This window comes from Plodia interpunctella, chromosome 2 (genome assembly GCF_027563975.2).
Source record: "Plodia interpunctella isolate USDA-ARS_2022_Savannah chromosome 2, ilPloInte3.2, whole genome shotgun sequence".
Lineage (NCBI taxonomy): Eukaryota > Metazoa > Arthropoda > Insecta > Lepidoptera > Pyralidae > Plodia > Plodia interpunctella.
The window spans coordinates 10,460,682-10,480,819 of NC_071295.1; the positions used below are offsets into that span (position 1 = coordinate 10,460,682).

General features: G+C 35.4%; 3 protein-coding genes across 4 annotated transcripts; all 3 read left to right on the forward strand.

Moving 5' to 3' along the window:
• Positions 1-39: 39 nt before the first annotated feature.
• Positions 40-12,468, forward strand: LOC128676865 (probable peroxisomal acyl-coenzyme A oxidase 1). Its single transcript, XM_053757273.2, has 13 exons — positions 40-258; positions 1,342-1,501; positions 2,723-2,891; positions 3,291-3,414; positions 3,756-4,000; positions 5,339-5,499; positions 7,156-7,318; positions 8,000-8,190; positions 9,199-9,348; positions 9,876-9,981; positions 10,185-10,337; positions 10,949-11,065; positions 11,347-12,468. Exons 1-13 carry the CDS (start codon positions 138-140, stop codon positions 11,488-11,490), a joined length of 2,004 nt encoding a protein of 667 aa, XP_053613248.1. The 5' UTR covers positions 40-137; the 3' UTR covers positions 11,491-12,468.
• A 391-nt stretch (positions 12,469-12,859) lies between these two features.
• LOC128679758 (zinc finger protein OZF-like) lies at positions 12,860-15,046 on the forward strand. The gene is made up of 6 exons (XM_053762187.1): positions 12,860-13,073; positions 13,188-13,434; positions 13,778-13,838; positions 13,917-14,070; positions 14,151-14,390; positions 14,540-15,046. The coding sequence occupies exons 1-6, from the start codon at positions 12,963-12,965 to the stop codon at positions 15,011-15,013; spliced, it is 1,287 nt and encodes a 428-aa protein (XP_053618162.1). The 5' UTR covers positions 12,860-12,962; the 3' UTR covers positions 15,014-15,046.
• Positions 15,047-15,449: 403 nt separating this feature from the next.
• Positions 15,450-19,621, forward strand: LOC128679746 (oocyte zinc finger protein XlCOF6.1-like). 2 transcript variants are annotated; one of them, XM_053762166.2, is made up of 8 exons: positions 15,450-15,675; positions 16,004-16,129; positions 16,442-16,590; positions 16,910-17,045; positions 17,430-17,654; positions 17,959-18,114; positions 18,611-18,728; positions 19,330-19,621. In XM_053762166.2, exons 1-8 carry the CDS (start codon positions 15,550-15,552, stop codon positions 19,584-19,586), a joined length of 1,293 nt encoding a protein of 430 aa, XP_053618141.1. In that variant the 5' UTR covers positions 15,450-15,549; the 3' UTR covers positions 19,587-19,621. The 2 variants fall into 2 exon arrangements, with proteins under 2 accessions (XP_053618141.1, XP_053618149.1); XM_053762174.1 differs by having other exon boundaries at positions 15,451-15,675; positions 16,442-16,581.
• Positions 19,622-20,138: the final 517 nt, after the last annotated feature.

Sequence of the window (20,138 nt, forward strand, 5' to 3'; positions counted from 1 at the left end):
AGCTGTTCTGTCCATTCAATTCGTTCTTGTTCGTTCAATACATTTCATTTCTTTCATTACAGCACCGCTGGCGAACGGTATAAAGGAGAGAGTGGTGTGGAAATTAAATCGAAAAATAATTTTATTTAGAAATAAATATGACCGATAAAATAAACCCTGATTTACAAAGAGAAAGGGATAAGTGCACATTTAATGTGACTGAATTAACCAATTTTATTGACGGAGGTGTAATAAACACTGAGGAGCGTAGGAAACGAGGTATTCATTATTTATTATTATAAATTCTACTAATTAGAACAATTTACCGTTCCATTTTTTATGTTGTGATGTTTGTATGTTTCAAATTTGCAATGAATTCTCTTTCAAAGTTGGAAGTAGGACAAAGACTTTCTAGTTGGTACTCACTTTTTATTACAAGTTCGTAGTAACGACAGTAAGTACGTACCTACTCGAATTTCAAAAAGTTTATTTTAAAATTATTTTAAACTGAACTATAAAGTTCTGTCAAGAACTGTAAAGTGAACTGTGGAGTACTGAGAATGAGAGAGAAGGCGTGGGTCTTAAGAATTGAAAAAAAGTGAACCTACAAGAGTTACTACATTTTACCTTTTGAGTTCCACAACCCTAAAGAGACTCACATGAATGAAACCGCTTTCAAGATTCCCCTATGAATTTAGAAAAAATATTTTCTTTTCTTAACTGTTTTTACATACTACAATACAATCTGTCACCATGGAACATTTTCAAATTTAAGCATAGATATACAAAAATAATATCCCAAAATATTGAAGTATGTAAAATACCTATAATTTTTTTTTTTAATTTCTAACACAATGTAATCAGTATTATTGAGTCTTGCTGCAATGTGGTGTCAAAGTTCAGTTCATATCAGTACTTTAGTTATGATATTTGTAGTTTGTACACAATAATATACAATTTCAAATTTGTTTTTATTAGGTACCTATGTAGTATTCGATTTTTGAAATTTATTAATTATTATTATAAAAATGACAAAAAGTTATGTTTGTTGTATGGGAGTCCTCATAAATTTTTTTTTTATTTATTTAGTACATTTAAAAAACATTAGTATATTTTACACTTATCCACTGTTGTAAAATATAATTCACTTTAGTCTGCACTAGCAGCCCACCCCGGCTTTGCTCAGGTAAAAGCATAATAATTTAAACACCTAAACCATGCTCAGGAATCACACTATTAAAAAAACCGCATTAAAATCTATTGCGTGGTTGAGATCTAAGCATACATAGGGCAGATGGACAACAAGCAACAACTTTGTTTTATAATACATAGTGATTATTTTCATTTTGCATTTATTCACAGAGGACCTTTTGCTTAAAGAGGGTATTCATTTGGAAGAGGTGCCATCTGAGTATCTAAGCCATAAAGAAAAATATGAACTGGCCGTCAAGAAAGCATGCCTTCTATTCAAAGTCATCAGAAGAATGCAAGAAGAAGAGAGTACTGGCATGGAAAATTTCATGTAAGAAAAAATATATTTTTACAGTTCATTCATATCATACCAAATATTGTATGGGTACTATGTAGTAATTATATGCTGTTTGAGTAATATTACATATATATTACAACACAATAAAATACAAATAGAAGTTTTAAATAATTCATAATTATCATTTCTCGACTTTATTTTTTTAATTAAAAATGACATAGAGGCTAAATGCATAGAATGTTGGCAGCATTTCCCCGCTAAACTGCCTGACATAACACTGAGATATCTGTATAAGAAATAACAATTTTGTGTCTTCCGTATTTATGTCATCTCTATATTAGACATGATTTAAATATTGTTGACAGTCTATCAGTGGTCTCTATCAACATTTGCATAGCACAATGTCTTTTATTCAGTTTACCTTGAATTTTAATAATTGAACATTCATGTATAAAACATTAACTTGGTTTAACTTTACAGGATTAAATTATTTATAGCTATTATCACAGTCAGTACTTGGTTCCTACAGTCAAATTTCGAACGCCTCCACGGCAATGTTGCAGGCTGAGAGGTAGGGTTGCCAGATCCAGGTTTATCATTACCTGGACATGTCTTTAGCCACAAACAAGATCAGTTTTGGTCTGTGATCAGAGTTTAAACTAACTAGAATCTTTGGCTTTATGCAAAGCTTATTATTTTTACGTTCTTAGACAGTTCTACATAGATATAATTATTTTGGTTATATTAGCGCTGTGTATATTTGGCTTGATATGGCTATATATGTACCTATTTTCTTAAAAACTAGTATTTTAATAAGACAACTTGACACGGCAGAACGTGTAAAATTCCGAAATAATCCCGGATTTCTCGGCCATCTGGCAACCCTACTGAGAGGTGATGTGATGGCTGCTCTCCTGGCCTAAATCAAGGGCTGTAACTTTTGGATAATGAAATTAATGAATACAAATACAGTATCACATTGCTCATATTTTGTGACTACCCCTGACTGCATAATCAACGCTGTCTGCTTTCACTATAACACAGTTGTTGAACAACTGTATGATTCGCATTATGCCAGCTCTACTCTGTCGGCGAACTCGGACACATGCCGACGCGAATGTGTGAACATTGCGTAGTTAGTATGAGTGCTTTTATTTACCGCACAAAAAAAACCAGCAATGTATACCGAATACCATAACCAGCAATGTATAACAGTTTGCCAAAGTTTAAAGCTTATGATATTTTTTATCATAGGTCTGTACTCGGTGGGACCCTGGGTTCTGCCATACTGTCGGATGGGTCCCCCTTAACCCTGCATTATGTGATGTTCATCCCCACTCTCTTGGGTCAAGCTACAGTGGAACAACAGGCATATTGGATCGGAAGAGCGTTCAATTTGGACATCATTGGTACTTATGCTCAGGTCAGTTCATATATCATTACACTGCTAGCAAAAAAAGGGTACGTATTTTTTTTGCGTGGCTTAACTGTTGTTTTCAACCAGTAAAGCCTGCACCCTTTCAGTGGGGACATTAAAATTGCTTATGATAATGATGTTGAATTTTTTTTAGTAAGGCATATTTCATAATATATAGGAGACCAATACACTTTTATACTTAAATAAAAAACCCACACAAGTTCACCTATCAATAACAGATCGGCCACGTCGTTGTTGCCAGCGACTGTAGTGCCAAATTGTGGCGATGTTGACCCCGGGCGTCGTGGCGTAACAGCCCCGGAAAAAACCAGGAACACGCAAAGATGAGAAAGAGAATCGCCGAACTGCTTACGTGGCGCGGACTCTTTTAATTATTTTTTTCAGACCGAATTGGGACACGGCACATTCATCCGAGGACTAGAAACAACAGCAACATACGACCCTAACACCAAAGAGTTTGTGTTGCACAGCCCTACGCTTACCTCCTACAAATGGTGGCCAGGCGGACGTAAGTATTATTTTTACTTGTTTCAATATATACATAATATAGACAGAAGAATTGATGACGGCCCAGTGGTTAATACTCCCACATGTGGTCGAAAGGTCCAAGGTTCTAATCTGCGTCGCAGTTTAATACCAATCAGACCCAAGCTTTAGGTGGTGAAAAACTTAAAACAACACAACAGATTCTTTTGATGCCGGTTTTATTTTTATAGAAATAGTTATTCATGATATCCATGTACCATGCATTATATATCTCACGTGCGAACCATTACACCACCACCGCTTCTTTCTTGAGCCAACTGATATGAATTGCTTATGTCGTGCTTATACCAAAATATTTTCCAGTTGCCCACACAGCCAACTACTGTATTGTGATGGCCCAATTGTACACTAAAGGCGAATGCCATGGTCTCCACCCGTTCATAGTGCAACTGCGTGACGAGGAAACCCATATGCCACTAAAGGGAATAAAAATAGGCGAGATTGGGGCCAAATTGGGAATGAACGGGACAAATAATGGATTCCTTGGCTTCGAACATGTGAGGATACCGAGAGATCATATGCTGATGAAGAATTCTAAAGTGCTTGAAGTAAGTGTGATACGTGTAGAGATATTTTCAGGGTTCCGTACCTCAATAGGTAGGTAAAAACGGAACCCTGATAGGATCACTTCGTTATCCGTCTGTCTGTCTGTCTGTTTTTTATGAAATAGGGCGGTAAACGAGCATTCGTGTCACCTAAGTGACCGCTGCCCACGAACAAATGAAATACCAGGAGCGATAACTTTATAAATAAATAAATATAAATATATTAGGACAAATCACACAGATTGAGCTAGCCCCAAAGTAAGTTCGAGACTTGTGTTATGGGATACTAACTCAACGATACTATATTTTATAACAAATACATATATAGATAAACATCCAAGACCCGGGTCAATCAGAAAAAGATCATTTTCCATCATGACCCGACCGGGGATCGAACCCGGGACCTCTCGGTTCAGAGGCAAGCACTTTACACACTTTCAAGCTGTAGAATGGTTTCTCGAAAGTTCTAATATAGTATCAGATCGGGAATACTCCCTTTAAAAGTTGATGCCAAAGTGGTCGTATGTGGCCAATCGACTGTAGGTTTTAACGTCAGCTTATCCTAAATTTGTAGACGATATACAGGACAGAGTAGAAGTTATATAGAAGTTTTGTTGTAAGTTTTATGGTATCACGTCTACACACGTAAACTGTCCACCAAATGTTTTTTTTTATCATATTGGTAACATTGCCTATTACTAGAAATATAAATTTTATATCTGAATTCTCGATATCAGGCAATAAACCGACCCATTTCTTATTTCTATACAATTTGTGGTTGAAATGTTTTATTATGTCATAAATATTTAATGTTTTTGAATTATACAATGCAATCGCAAAATTTGAGCTAGATACAGTCGGGGCAAATGCAATTACCCTTATTTATTTGGGACATTACAACGAAATATTATTTATCGATTATGGATAAATCACATATTGTTAGTAGGACTCGCGTCAAATTTATCTTATCTAAATGATTTATGTTAACTGGTGGTCGCATAATCAATAAGTACTTGATTGTTGTTTATAATCTATTTGGCCATGTTTTTTAATGCTTATGATGAAAATAAATATGATTTTACTACTTTCACCCTGCGTAATAATTATAAAAAAGTCTTACATTTTTATGTACAGTAGCGCCACCTACTATATAAAGCGCCAGACTTTTAGACCGAATCCTACGGGAATCGCGTGGATAAAATGTACCCTTTGTGTTAATTCAAGATATCATAAAAATTTACCAAGCCGTTTGAGCACGAAGACATAACAAACATACTCACAAACTTTCGCATTTTATTATTAAGATTTTATATCTGAAATAGTGACGTGTTTCTCCCACAGGACGGCACGTATGTCCACTCTCTAAACTCGAAGCTGACGTATGGCACAATGATGTTCGTTCGAGTCGTGTTAGTGCAGGACATGTGCACGTACATGGCTAAGGCTGTCACCATCGCGACTAGATACTCCGCAGTAAGGAGGCAGTCGCAACCTAAACCTGAGTAAGTATATTTTTATACTAGATGTTAGTCGTGGGCGTTATTAAGCAGTTTATTCAACTGTTGTTCTATGCTCTACGATCCAACTGGTTTAATCATAAGTGCAATAGTATTTGGAATGCCCAACTGGTTTGCTTCCAACGTACGACGCGCCACGGAAACAACCGAACATCTACGATGCGAATGCATTGAGAAGGCGTGATGCCAACAATGTTTTGGTTAAAAAAGACAAAGACAAAAATTACTCGCGCTCGCGGTCTCGCGGCGACAGGTCGAAAAATTCAGGTTTGTTTTTGTTATTATTAGTTTGATTAGAGATTCGTCGAAGGTCAAATGCAGAAAAGAACTGTGGTGTGAAAAGAAAAAAGCTGTAATTTTTCTAACTTATTATTGTTCTCAACTGTATTGCCTACGTGGAATACGTTGAACCAAAAACGCCACGAATCAGAAGAAAAAAGAAAGACACGTTGTTATATCAAACCAGTTGGCAACGCCATCTGGTTATGGAACTAGTTGCTCGTTGAACAAAAACAGTTGAGTTTCATTGGCTCGAACCCGGGGCCTCGCTCCCGTGGGAATTTCGAGACAAAATATAGCCTATAGCAATCTTGGATAATGTACCTTTCTAATGGTGAAAGAATCTTTGAAATCGGTTCGGTAGTTTCGGAGATTACCCGCCTCAAACATGCAAACTCACAAACGCTTACCTTTTTATAATAATAGTATAGATATAAATTCCATCTTTATATATCTAATGGCAGTTTCACCGTTTGCTGATAATGTATCTGAATCAAAATCAATTCATTTGTTCAAAATTTTTTCACTTCATTTTAGAAATAAATAATATTTACCAAAACTACAAACTACTAGCATTTCAGAACGACCAATGTGAGAGGCGATGCCGAAAGAAACTCATTCAAACAGTATTTATCATACAAACATTATTTATCATGCCGAATTAGTAAGTATTACGTAGTACCTACTAATTCCATTATAGGCACATATAACCTCGTATTGGTCCAACAAAAAGTTTATGAATATTTATTTTTCGCGTGACAAAATTGTCATGGACGGCAATTTTGTCCTATCATTCTGTGTTATTAAGAAACTGAAAGTGAACTGAAACTGTCTAGCATTTTCCAATTTTTATTTGTTTTTATGTATCATAGTTGATGCATATAAACTTTTTATCTGTGCCCGAGACGTAATCGAGGGCCGTGAACACACGTATTGTAAATCGAATTTATTTTCTCGGATTATTGAACAATGGTGTACTACTTGTACGTATATATAAAACTAGCTTCGCGCCCGTGGTAATGGTTATAATCGACCCGTGTACGAAATTTCATAAAAATTGGTCCAGTATATTTTGCCTGAAAGATTAACAAACATACACATATACACATATATCTTCACAAACTTTGTCATGTATAATATTAGTATGATTTGATTTATATACTAAATAACAGGTATTAATACCTGTTATATAGTATATAGCGCGTTTAAACGCGCACATACCTTTTCTATTTCCCAGACGTATCGGACCTTTGTAATAGAAAAGGTATATGCGCGTTAAATACCTCTTATTTAGTATATAATTATGCAACGCGAAAGTTTAAAAGTAGTTATAGTAGGATTGGAAGTTTTTTTATTCAACAGCGAACCCGAACCTCAAATCCTGGACTACGTGACGCAACAGCACAAACTCATGATCGGCATTGCAACAGTACACGCGTTCAGGCTCAGCGCTAATTGGCTGTGGCACATGTACAACAATGTCATCGCTGAATTGGATACGGGAGACCTGGAACGGTTGCCTGAGGTAAACTTGAAACCTAAGTTATTTACTTTTAATTTTGGAAATTAAGGTCCAGACGTTAGATTAGAGGAAGCTTAAGTGTATGCAGATACTACATTTATTTTCTAATGTCAGAAACAAGTGCATACTAATATTATAACGAGAAAAGATTTGTAGTTTAGTTTTTATTTTTTGTAACGACTCACTAAAAAGCTACTGAGCCAATTTTTATGAAATTTGGCACTAAGATAGACGATACCGTCTGGAGTAACAGTGGCTCCTTTTTTTTATTATTTTGAAATAATATGTGTAAACGTAAAAAAATATACATTTTTGGTAATAAAAAGCTTTTTATACACTACCAGCTGTTGCTGTAATTTCCCACGGAAACAGTTATTTTTCCGTGATGAAAGGTACCATACGTCCTTCTCCATACTTCAAACTATGAAGATTGTAGAAATGTCGGGAAATATAAAAGGTACCTATGTGCGCGTTTAGTACTTGTTATTTAGTATATAATATTCAAGAAAATTGGTTGAGTAGATAGAGCGTGAAGAGGTAACAAACAAACTTACTTTTGCATTTATAATATAAGTTAGGATTTATTTTTATTGCTGCATTGTTTCGATCAGCAATCACTTCATGAAACACAAGTTGAACATTACCAAACAATTCAACAAAAAAACAAATACGACCACACATTAGCTCCACGCGCTGTCGTGCTGCATCAAAGCGGTGACGACATCGGACGCGGCGGAGTGCGTGGAGCGGTGCCGCCTGGCGTGCGGCGGACACGGCTACATGCTGGCCTCCAACCTGCCCACCACGTACGGGATGGTCACCGCTGCCTGCACTTACGAGGGGGAGAACACTGTGCTACTGCTCCAGACTGCTAGGTAACTATAATGTGCTTTAGCCCGCGGCTTCGCTCGGAACAGGGGAAATTTCAAATTTCCCGGGATGAAAGTTCCTCCTCCGCAATTCAAGCTACATGTTGTTGAGGACCGTAGATGAACTAGTAAATATTCGCAGGGTATGGAGCTAGAACATCACTTGTTTGTTTCTATTATAATAAATACATCAAACAAATCATTACAACAATGCACCGTCTCAGAATTACAACCAACTGACATGACAGTATAGAGATTAAACCTCTTTACTCTAATACATATATATGCAAAATTTCAAGAAGATTGATTGAGTAGACAGAGCATGAAGAGGTAAGAAACAAATTCACTTCCGCATTTATAATACTAGTTAGGATTAGGTAATATATAGTTTGTATTAGACCATCTGTTTTATAGAGGAGAAGTGTTTTTATGTGGCGTGTAAGTGAAAACAGACCTGAAAGAGAGAGAGAGAGAGAGAGAGAGAGAGAGAGAGAGAGAGAGAGAGAGAGAGAGAGAGAGAAGAAAGAAAGAAAGAAAGAAAGAAAGAAAGAAAGAAAGAAAGAAAGAAAGAAAGAAAGAAAGAAAGAAAGAAAGAAAGAAAGAAAGAAAGAAAGAAAGAAAGAAAGAAAGAAAGAAAGAAAGAAAGAAAGAAAGAAAGAAAGAAAGAAAGAAAGAAAGAAAGAAAACATTTATTTGCCAAAAACATGAGTACAAATAGAAAAATTTATGATTAAACCTACATGTTTTACCGAATATAGGTATGCAAATATAAATAAATAAAGAGGAGCATGCTATTAATTATACTAACTCAACGATGCTATATTTTATAACAAATACATATATAGATGAACATCCAAGACCCGGGCCAATCAGAAAAATATCATTTTCCATCATGATCCGACAGAAGATCGAACCCGGGACCTCTCGGTTCAGAGGCAAACACTTTACCACTGCGCTACCGAGGTCGTCATAGTGATATATCGTAACAATATTCAATATTCATTGGTCGTCCAGATACCTAGTGAAGGCGTGGCAGCAGGCGGCAGGCGGTAACGCCTTACCACCAACAGTATCGTATCTGTCGGGAGGCGAGGGTCGCCGCTCCCCGCCCTGGGACAACTCCGTGCCGCACATACTGGACGGATTCCAGAGGGTCGCTAGAGGGTAATTACTTTATACGATTTTGTATTTTAGTTTTAACTAGCTGCGCCCCGGGGCTTCGCTCCCGTGGGAATTTCGGGATGAAAAGTGTCATATGTGATATTCCAGGTTATTTTCTACCCGTGTACCGAATTTCGTAACAATCGGTCCAATAATATTAGTTGGGAAATTTCTTTTTCGTCTTTAGGTTAATATACTAACATAGTTATTAAGGTCTTTTGTAATATTATTTTGGATCACAGTTATCTGAATAAAAGATTTATTATTATTTAATAATAATAAAATTAAAATTATTTAATAATAATAAATATTATTATTTAATTTAATAATTTAAATGGGAACAGATTGGTAATTATTTTATACTAGTTTTAGGCGCGACTTCGCCCGCGTGATTTCCCGCGAGAGCAATTATATTTTTCCGGGATGATAGATATCTTATGTCCTTCTTCGTACTTCAAGCTATATCTATATAAATTATGTTTCATCCAAAGCAGTGTTCGTCTTTTTACTTTTTATCATTATTTTTTCAGTAAAATCAGCCTGTGCGTGGCCAACATCGAGAAACGTCAAAAGAGTGGACTCTGTTACGAGGATGCGTGGAACTTGACCTCTGTGCAGCTGGCCAATGCTTCAGAGGTACAAACTACTTGTCTATGACCTAATAGAAAAGTTAGCGTTTCAAGTTAATATTAACTATTAGTATTTATTTAACAGTTCATGTATAAAAAGGTACAAGAAAGAGACAGACAGTAAATAAGAAAATCAGTACAAAGCTGCTACTTATTTCAAATGAAATTTCTTCCAGCAATAAAAATATATATAATTTCGTCCTGTTCCAGGCCCACTGTCGCCTGATACTCCTGTCGACATACTACTCGGAGACACAGACGCTCTCACAGAATCTGTCGCCAGCTCTGAGGCAAGTGTTGACGCTGCTGGTGGAGCTCTATGTGGTCTACTGGGCGCTGCAGAGGGTCGGCGACCTGCTCAGGGTTAGTTGTCCCTCTCTCTTATCTCCACATGCTCGGGACTGTGATGCCGCGGAGTCAGTCTGAAAAATAACCGTAAATGTTAAAGAAATGTTAAACATCAAATATAAGGCCCTCCATGGAAATGCTATTGTTGCCTATCCGCATTTTTTGTCATGCATAGAATGGAACAAGATCATAGACGAATTCACTCGCAGTTTCTTTCCAAAGTCGGGTGCAAACCCAATTCGTAGATAGGTTTGCGTCGGACTTATCGGACGGCTATTATCGAGAACGCATACGTTCATATCGTACCGTATGATCGGATATGGCGCTGTGGGCTTAACATAAATGTTAGTATTTGAATGAACGCATTTATTATTTTTAATTGTCGCTTCTGGCGCCACCTATGTCTTTAGTGTTATTTAGTCTGTGGTCGAAATCTAATTTGGCCACAACTAGTTTTCTGAAAACTATACTCTCTGATCTTTGTCGACACGAAACGAAACCCTTTCTGGCCCGTGGAACGCCAAAGTGTACAAATGTACAATTATTTTTGCATTTCAATAAACCGAGTATACATTGACATATGGTTAATCTTATACATCCAACAATAAAGTTTGATATGGTGTCAGTTCACGTCGATATCGGAGCGCGACATCGAGCGGCTGCAGCGCTGCTACGAGGAGCTGCTGGCGCGGCTGCGCCCCGACGCTGTGGCGCTCGTGGACGGCTTCGACTTCAGGGACGAGGTATATACATACGTACATACATACATACATACATACCTACATAAATGCGAAAGTAAGTTTATTTGTTACTTCATCACGCTCTGTCTACTCAAACAATCTTGTTGAAATTTTGCATACATGTAGTTTGAAGTGTGGAGAAGGATGTACCTTTCATTCAGGAAAAATAACTGTTCCCGTGGGAAATTTACCGCGGGCATAAAGCTAGTAATCTATAAATCAATCAATCCTGTACTGTTTTTCGCAAATATTTATTTAGAAAATATATTTTTGTAATGTTTCAGATTCTACACTCTGCCCTGGGTTCATACGACGGTCGCGTATACGAGCGGCTGATGGACGAAGCCATGAAAAGCCCGCTAAACGCTAAACCCGTCAACGACAGCTTCCACAAATACTTGAAGCCTTTCATGCAGGGAAAATTGTAATTTCTAATATCGTTCTTCTTTCGCCTGCCAGGATTCCAAACTAAAAAAAAGAAATAATTTTATCTTTTTTTTTTTGGCGTCGTGATGTCAAAATGTTATTAAGCCAAGCTAATCCCTGACGTAATAACATTTAACATCACGACGCCAGTCTTGTCGCTACTGTTGTTTTTTTCGAAAGGGAGAAATATAATTGAAGCCGCACTGTCTGTACCATGGAATTAGTAGGTACTCCGTTGTACGTACCAAGTACCTACGAATTCCATGGTCTCTATATCAGATGGACTGAGAAGTTACCATAAACATTTGTTTTCACAAAGAACGGCCAAACTGATATTGAAAAGCTGCCGTTGTACAAAAACGCTTATTCATATATAATTTTTATGACAACTAAGTTCTGTAACACAGTTTAAAGTTGCTAGATTATAAATTACTTTCAGACACAGCAAGAACAAGATATTTGCGAATTGAAATTTGTGTTCTCACTTTTTCAAAAGGAACTTGGTTGTAATTTGAATTAATTTATTTCTTATCGAATTAATATATTTTTTAATGGTGGATGTAAACTAGGCTTAGTATTTTTTTAAAGATCTTTTTTTATTATACTTATTTAGTACTGTTAGACTATAGTACAGCACAGAACACAGAAAGAAACTGAACACAAGCCTCATCTGACCGGACCAATAGCCACCAAGTGTATTTTATTAGTAAAAATACTAAAGTAGCTACACGTGCTATAAAATTTAGTTCTTCTTTATGTGTTCTGTGAAAAACAGGGTGGAAGATTGAATTTGAATAGATATCTATTTTTGTTCTAAGGTGAGTGGTAATAAATTTAGTAATATTTAATCTGTGGTGGTGGATGTCAGACATTCCATTTGTGCAAAGCAATATCCACAGTATTACATTAACATTTCGCAAAAGAGATTGAATCTTGAGATTGAATTGATGTATTTTTTAAATAAAGTTTTATATATTGTTTATTAGGCTTTCATTTGCATCCACTGTCTGACCGAAATTTGTATTTTTGAAAATTTGCGTTAACACATAACTGTGACACATAATAACATCTATAAATATCGCTTGTTACTATATGGCAGCGGTTAAAACGCTCGTCGAATCATTTAGGCTCCACAAAAATATTGAATATATTGAAAAAAAAAATTAAGATATTTTTTATCGAGAATAATTTCAGAATCAGAATAATTATCAAATGGTCACAACCCAAGGCACTGCCTGCACATACGTAACATGAAAATCACATTGGAGAAGAGGAATAAATTTATTTGTCATAGCCCAGAGGCTATCAAAAAAATTTTGAATCGTTTTGAGAGAAAGCCATCAAGTTGTCAACGTCATAATAATTCTCTAATGTTAATGTCAAATAATTTTGTTTTGGCTAGTCGACGATCGGGTTGTGGTTGTTTGATTGATTTCGTTTTCGCAATCAAAATAATTTACCATTTGATAATAAAATGACTAATTGGAAATTATGTCGCGCTTGTTTGGGTCCAGAAGAGGCTTTTACATATTTACTATTTCAAAATGTGTCTGCTGAACAATATAGTTTCTGCACATCAATAGACGTAAATAATTCTTCGGTTAATTTTAAACAATAATTTCAATCGTAACAGATATTTTACCATAACCCGTATAATTATATAATTCCCCAGTTTTAATTTGAAAAAATATTGTTTTAGGTGCATGAAGATGAAGATCTACCAAAAGCTTTGTGTATTTCGTGCCATGAACAACTCGCAAAGTTCATACAATTCAAAAACATGTGTATTCAGTCACATAACTCTCTATTAGAATTAAAATGTGAAACTGTTAAAGTCGAGGTAGATGTTACAAGCTCTGCTGTGTGCTCTGCTGCATATAATAATGGGAATCATCACAACAATAAACTAGTCAAAGAAGAAGACTTTAGTAGTCAATTTGATGAAGGTAACATTACTATTTTACAGTAAAGATCCTGATACTAATAATACTTAATTAGTTTGGAATAGTTATTTAGTTTTTATTTTAATTAATGGCTATACTTACAAGCAGAAAAGTAATAAACTGACAAGTACATCAATCAAGGTAATTGATACAAAAATAATAATACAAACATTCTGATTGGGTGGTTGGTTATTAAAAAAAAAGCATGTATCTGTTAAAAAAAGAACACTTTTTTCTGGTTCTTATTTTTTTTATGTAAATTGGATCATCTGTTACTAGTTGAACTTTATATCCAATGCCCTCTGGGATGTTATAATAAGAAATTTTAAATTCACTTATATTTTAGATGTGTTTGAAGAACAACATTATTCAACTAATGATATTGAAGATAAGAAGTCAAAGAAGAGGTCTGTATATTATTTAAAAGCCTTTGTTATTAGGCACATTTTATATTATGACATTTCATTCATTATCTTATGTTTCAGAAGCAAAAAGAAATTACAAAGGGTAAAAGCTAAACACAAAATCAAGAAAGTTGGTGATAAAAAGAGCCAGCGTTTTTCATGTGAATTATGCACTAAAACTTTTGTTTTCTTTGAAAGATTTGAAGCTCATAAATTGGAGCATGAAGGAAAAATTGTAAGTATTGTTCTACCAGTTTAGCTTGTCATTGATATTATCAACATAATTAAAATTACAATATGTTATTTTTATTGTAGACCCCTATACATTGTCTTCCTTGTAATAAAACCTTTGCCACCTGGAATGGACTTAAGCGGCACAATATAAATGAGCACAGGGTCATTAGTCTGGTGTCTCTCAAATGCAATAGTTGTGGAAAAATATTCAAGAGTCAAGATTCACTAAAATATCATGCAAAAATGCATGAGAATACACCCCAAATGGTACATGTCTGTGATGTATGTGGAAGAAAATTTCGTACTAAAACAGGTTTAAAGGTATTGAAGTTTTACTATTGATTTTGTTATGTCCAGGACTGTTTTACGTATTAGTGAAAAAATCCACTACCTATGTGAAATAGTCTGAAAATGATTTTGCAACAGAAACAACTTGACTGAAGTACATAATTCTTTTCGGTTTATTTCAGACTCATTTGGAAATACACAAAGAAAACCGAGAGCGCATCTACACATGTGAACATTGTGGCAAGAAATTCTTTAGTAAGACAGTTCTTATGAATCACGTGTCCAGAAGGCATACATGCCGCAGATACATATGCCATACATGTAACTACCCTTTCACACAAAAATATAACTTAATCAAGCATTTACAAATACATGAAGGAAAAAAATCATACACATGTGATATTTGTCAAAAATCTTATAGAGCCCAATCGACATTGACTGAACATAAAAGAACACATTCAGGAGAAAGACCTTATGCTTGCAACTACTGCCCAAAAAGCTTCTTATCTAAACGAAGGGTAAATGAACATCATTTGACCCATACAGGAGAAAGACCCCACAAATGTTTGGAGTGTAATCTCAGCTTTAGCCAAAAAGGGACTTTAAAAAGGCACTTGAAAGTGCATGAAAAGCATTTAGAACATATTTTAAATTGACTGTTTAATCATTAAAGTGTCTATGTATATTGATCCAATTGTCATTTTTATTGAGTGTAGTAGTACTTTGCAGCACTGCTCTAGACAAACATGTATTTTTCCTACAAACTTTCTTCTCCCATTGCTGATTTCCAGCAACAGGGATTAACTAAAAAAATATACACATTTTGTCAATCTACGTGGTTTGGCTAACCATATATATTACCAAACTAGTGCCCAGTCCCGGCTTCGTTCGGGTAGAACAATAAAAAGTAGCTTATGTTAGGTACTCCTGAACATTCCGTCTGTATCTGTGCCGAATTTCATCAAAATTGGTCAAATAGCTTTTTAGTTTATTTATTACATACAAATCTTTTCTTGATATGGTTTTAAATATGGCGTTCTAGTACGGTTCTCATGTCAAACAAAAAAGCGAAGCTGCCGCTGGTGCTGTCAATTTTGACGTTTGTCTTTGAATTGAAATGTTTACAAATGGCCAAGCCAAGGGTCGTTCATGTTATTTTATTTTGCTAAAAACGTTCAAACTCAAGTAACAAATGAAAATGGCAAATAATTTAGACTTCAACAAAATATGTCGAACATGTTTATCAGATGCAGGCCCAATGTCTAATATATTCACAGTGTGTAGCCCAGATATGTTCCAATATTGCACTTCTGTGGAGGTACCTAAGTCAAAATTCTCAGTTCAATGAGCTTTTTACTATACATTTGTAAACATCGCACTCCTCATCACCATCAGAATATTCTCTGATCGGTGGAGGGAGGGAGTTCCTTCCATTTATTTCTAAAAACATTCAAACCTGTTCTATTCGAATCTGCCAACTTACTTTTTCCACACGACACGACGCTTTTTCCTTTTCCTTATCTGTTTCTTATAACTTTGAAACTCTAGCTACCTAACACTACCGCAGTTTACAATTTTTATGTTGGTTCTCAAGTAGGCCAATAAAGTTTTACCATATGATTTCTATTTAGATTTTATTGTTCCAGATTTCTGTTGAAGATTTGTTACCAAATCAAGTATGTCAGGCCTGCTTGAGTTTACTCAATAGTTTTTACAGTTTCAAGCAAGAGGTTGTAAGATGTGATACTATTCTAAAACAGTCAATGGAAGAAGTAAGTAAACAAATGTTATGTTTCCATGATGAAGAAACTATTTTTACTTAATCAAAGAAATTATTCTTTAGTTTAAACTTGTAGAAATCAGTGTTTGGTAAAAAATCACTGTCTTCAGCATAGAGGACATTTTGCAAAAGGGACTTTATAGTCCGAATCATTGAAATACTTTATAAATGAAAATTAATTTAAATCCTAAGTGGAAATCCCTAGTCGCTGCCTACCTTCATGGGAAATGGGGATTATAACAATGTATGCATCTAAAAAGTTTTTTTTACACTTACAACATGTAATTCTGCATTTCTATTCCAGCACATAAAAGTTGAAACTAGAGTTAACGAGATAGTGGATTTCGATAATGTGGCTGCTTTCACTGATATAGCATCATCATTAGAGGACGAATCAGACAATAGGAATATAGAATACCAAGTGGAAGAACAGGAGACAATAAAGTGGGACAGGTTTTTTATTTCTTATTTTCTTCGAATTCAAAAAATCTAGTAGTTTGTATGTACTGAGATGAAGATTGATAGTCTTCTTCTTCCTGTCAACTTTATAAAACCATCTATAACAATTTTTATCACCAGTGTACATGTATAAGACCTCTCAGTGTTCACAAGTTTGGGCAGGCAGGCAAATTTTCAAGATTATTATTCTAGTAGGTATTTTCTGTATTCTGAGGTGCAAGGCTTTTATTTTGTAATTATAATATAATCCAGTAGCTTAAATTAAAAAAAAAAACTCCTCATTGAAATTCTTTTTCGTTATGTTGTTCACCAGGAAATGCAGAAGTCGTACAATACACACTTCACAACAATCAAAAAAGAAGTCTAGAATGAAATGTGCAAAATGTGAGAAAAGTTTCCAGAAATATGAAAATTTTGAAGCTCACATGAGAAGTCATTTCGGCAAAAAGGTTGGTACAGTACTGCTTGTATAAAGTACTTGTATAAAGTGTAAGCATCACTATATTCTATATTCTAAACACTATATTCTAAACTTATCTAAATTGTGTCTTCATACAAATACATGACAAATGGCTAAATTGTAACAAGTCAGGTTTTCCAGCACAAGTATATGACAGTGAATATAATATTCTCCCATTGCAACAACCAAGACCTGTATTTTGTACATTAAGTAGGCAATAAAAAAAATTAATAGAGACGTTTGGTAAGGCAATAGTGGTAAACCTTTGCCTAACAGTGGGACCTAAAAGGTTGACAAAAAAAATATTTGTACATTTGTGCCTCTATTTGTAATATGTAACAGAAGATTCAATTACGTTTATAATACATTTCAGCCAGACATAAAATGCGAGCACTGTGAAAAGTCATTCCCAACCCTTCGCAGTTTGACAAGCCACGTGAGGACTCACACAGGCGTGCGCAAGTACCAGTGTCTCACATGTGGCAAGAACTTCGCGTACCTCAACGTGCTGAAGAACCATGAAATGATACACGCCGGAATCAAGAAACACGCTTGTCATATTTGTGACGCTAAGTTTGTACAGCTGTATAATCTGAAGGTGGGCTTTTCCAATATCTACATATTTTCTAATATATTAAATTCTCGTGTCACGATTTATGTTGCCATACTCCCCCGATTTTGATGAAATTATATTCCGCAGATCAATAAGTTTAAATTAAATAGCATAAAACAAAGTTACTTCCCACTGTCTGTCACGATGATTAGGTGTTTAAAACTACGCAACGGATTTTGATGCGGCTTTCTTTTTATAGATAAGTGTGACGAAGGTTTAGATATATAGTTTAATATCATGGTATTTATGAGACTGGCGGCTTGTAATAAGTAAACAAACATTATTGCAGTCACATTTAACAACCCATACTAAATCCAAGAACTACGAATGCGGACAGTGCGGCAAGCGTTTCTCTCAATCCGGCAACCTGAAGACACATCTCATACGACATACCGGCATTAAGAATATCGCATGCACCATTTGTGATATGAGGTTCTTTATCAAGGTACGTACTTGTAGTACATTTGTTTCGTTTGAGTTGAAACGATTTCGAAGTTTGTAATAATAAGAAATAAAGCAGCCTTCCTTGGGAACAAATTACTTCGTGTGACGTCACGCGAAAGTGTGAATAATAACAAATACCTAATTAAATAAAAATAATGTTATTTTTTTATTTCGCCATATCTATTCAAAGCATAGACTTTATCAAAATCAGGATCTTTCTAAAAATGTGTGTGATCCTTCACATGGCTTAAAAAAAGGGGTTGCACGGGAGTGCCGGCAGAAGTGAAAACTTGAATATTAACGTTGTGCATTTTTGACGTCTTACGAATTTATGATCACGAGTAAATATTTTTTACCCATCACAAAAAGTGTACAACGCCGCTAAAGAAGTTTTCACATCAAAAAATAGCTCTATATGACTGGCACTATTTGGAACAAAAAGTTCTAGCTCCAGTCTAAATTCATGAGGATAAATGATGAAAAGTTGTTATTTTCAGGGTGACATGTATAAACACATGGCGACGCACTCGTCAGACAAACCTTTCTCTTGCGATATTTGCGATAAGACGTACAAGAGTAAAAACTTCCAAATCATACACATGAGAACACATACAGGTAATACACTACACATACAATCATACTGAAGGGTATGGTTTCCGCCCTGGAATAGGACCACTCCGTATCCTATTGTGGATATAGGTACGAGGCAGTTAACAGATAAAAACTTTAACAGCTGGGCCAACAATAGTATTCTTTAAGAGGGTTAACAGTTGACAGGAGGCGGCCAGACTTAAAATCAAAACAAAAACAAAAATTAACTTAATTAAAAAATGTGACTTTTCAAGTGGACCCTGGGCTTTGAATACCCACAGCCGCGTATGTAACCGGTCGGTAACTCTTTCATGTGATATATGTATACACACATACCGCTACAGATATACTGTATATACGGCATTTTAACTCGAAAGATTAGCTCATCACTCATTTCAAGGGAGAAAAGAAGAAAACAAGTAATGTTTTTTATCCTAATCCTATCCTAACTAATATTATAAATGCGAAAGTGAGTTAGTTCGAACATACCCTATGTTCCTACTTTTCATCCCAGAAAATTAACGCGGGCGAAGCCACGGGCAAAACCTAGTATAATATAAATGTAATGTATGTGCACGTAATTATTTCTATCTTACTTTTTCTACCATTAGTAATTTCGTTGCAGGAGAACGTCCATACGCATGCGATATGTGCCCGAAGAAGTTTATGGCGCGAAAAGACATGCGGAACCACCGCATGATACACACAGGAGAGAAACCCCACAAATGTCAGTTGTGCGACCAGGCTTTCATTCAAAAATGCGCCCTCAACAGGCATCTGAAAGGCCACGGTAGACTGGATACCACCGAAGGTATAAATAATATGGAAGTCGCAAATATCACGCCTATAGCAGTTTCCTATGCGACGTGGAACGGTGCGTGAAATTTGTTGTCAATAAAAATAAAGTCTAGTCTGTACTTCTTTAGTTTTTTTTACCTTTTCAATAAACAATAAAGTTTAGAAGATATAAGTTATTAAACTAGAGACGCGTAAAGCGACTTTATTATAAAATATGAGTAACACATGGAATTAGTAGGTACTCCACGTAGTACCTACTAATTCCATGGTGTCACACAAGTGTCACAGAGAATCCGCACCTTCACACAACTGACTATTCTCCTTTTCTTCTGCCTTTTGAAGATTGCCTTTCTCATGAATGTGGCTAGCTGGATATTATACAGAATTTTTCAAATCGCTCTCAAACAAATAATACCAACTCTAAATATTTATTAGGCATTCTGTTTTAACTCACATGTATTTTCTAAGCTTTGTACACGTAAACCAGTCTGGCTGTGATCACGGCGACTGCAAGGTTGTTGATATGTCAACTACATTAGATTCGTGATAAATCACGTAAATGTACGTAGTACTTAGTTATCCTGAAATAAAATATATTTTAACCTATATAGATTCTTTACACGTATCCATTTGTTT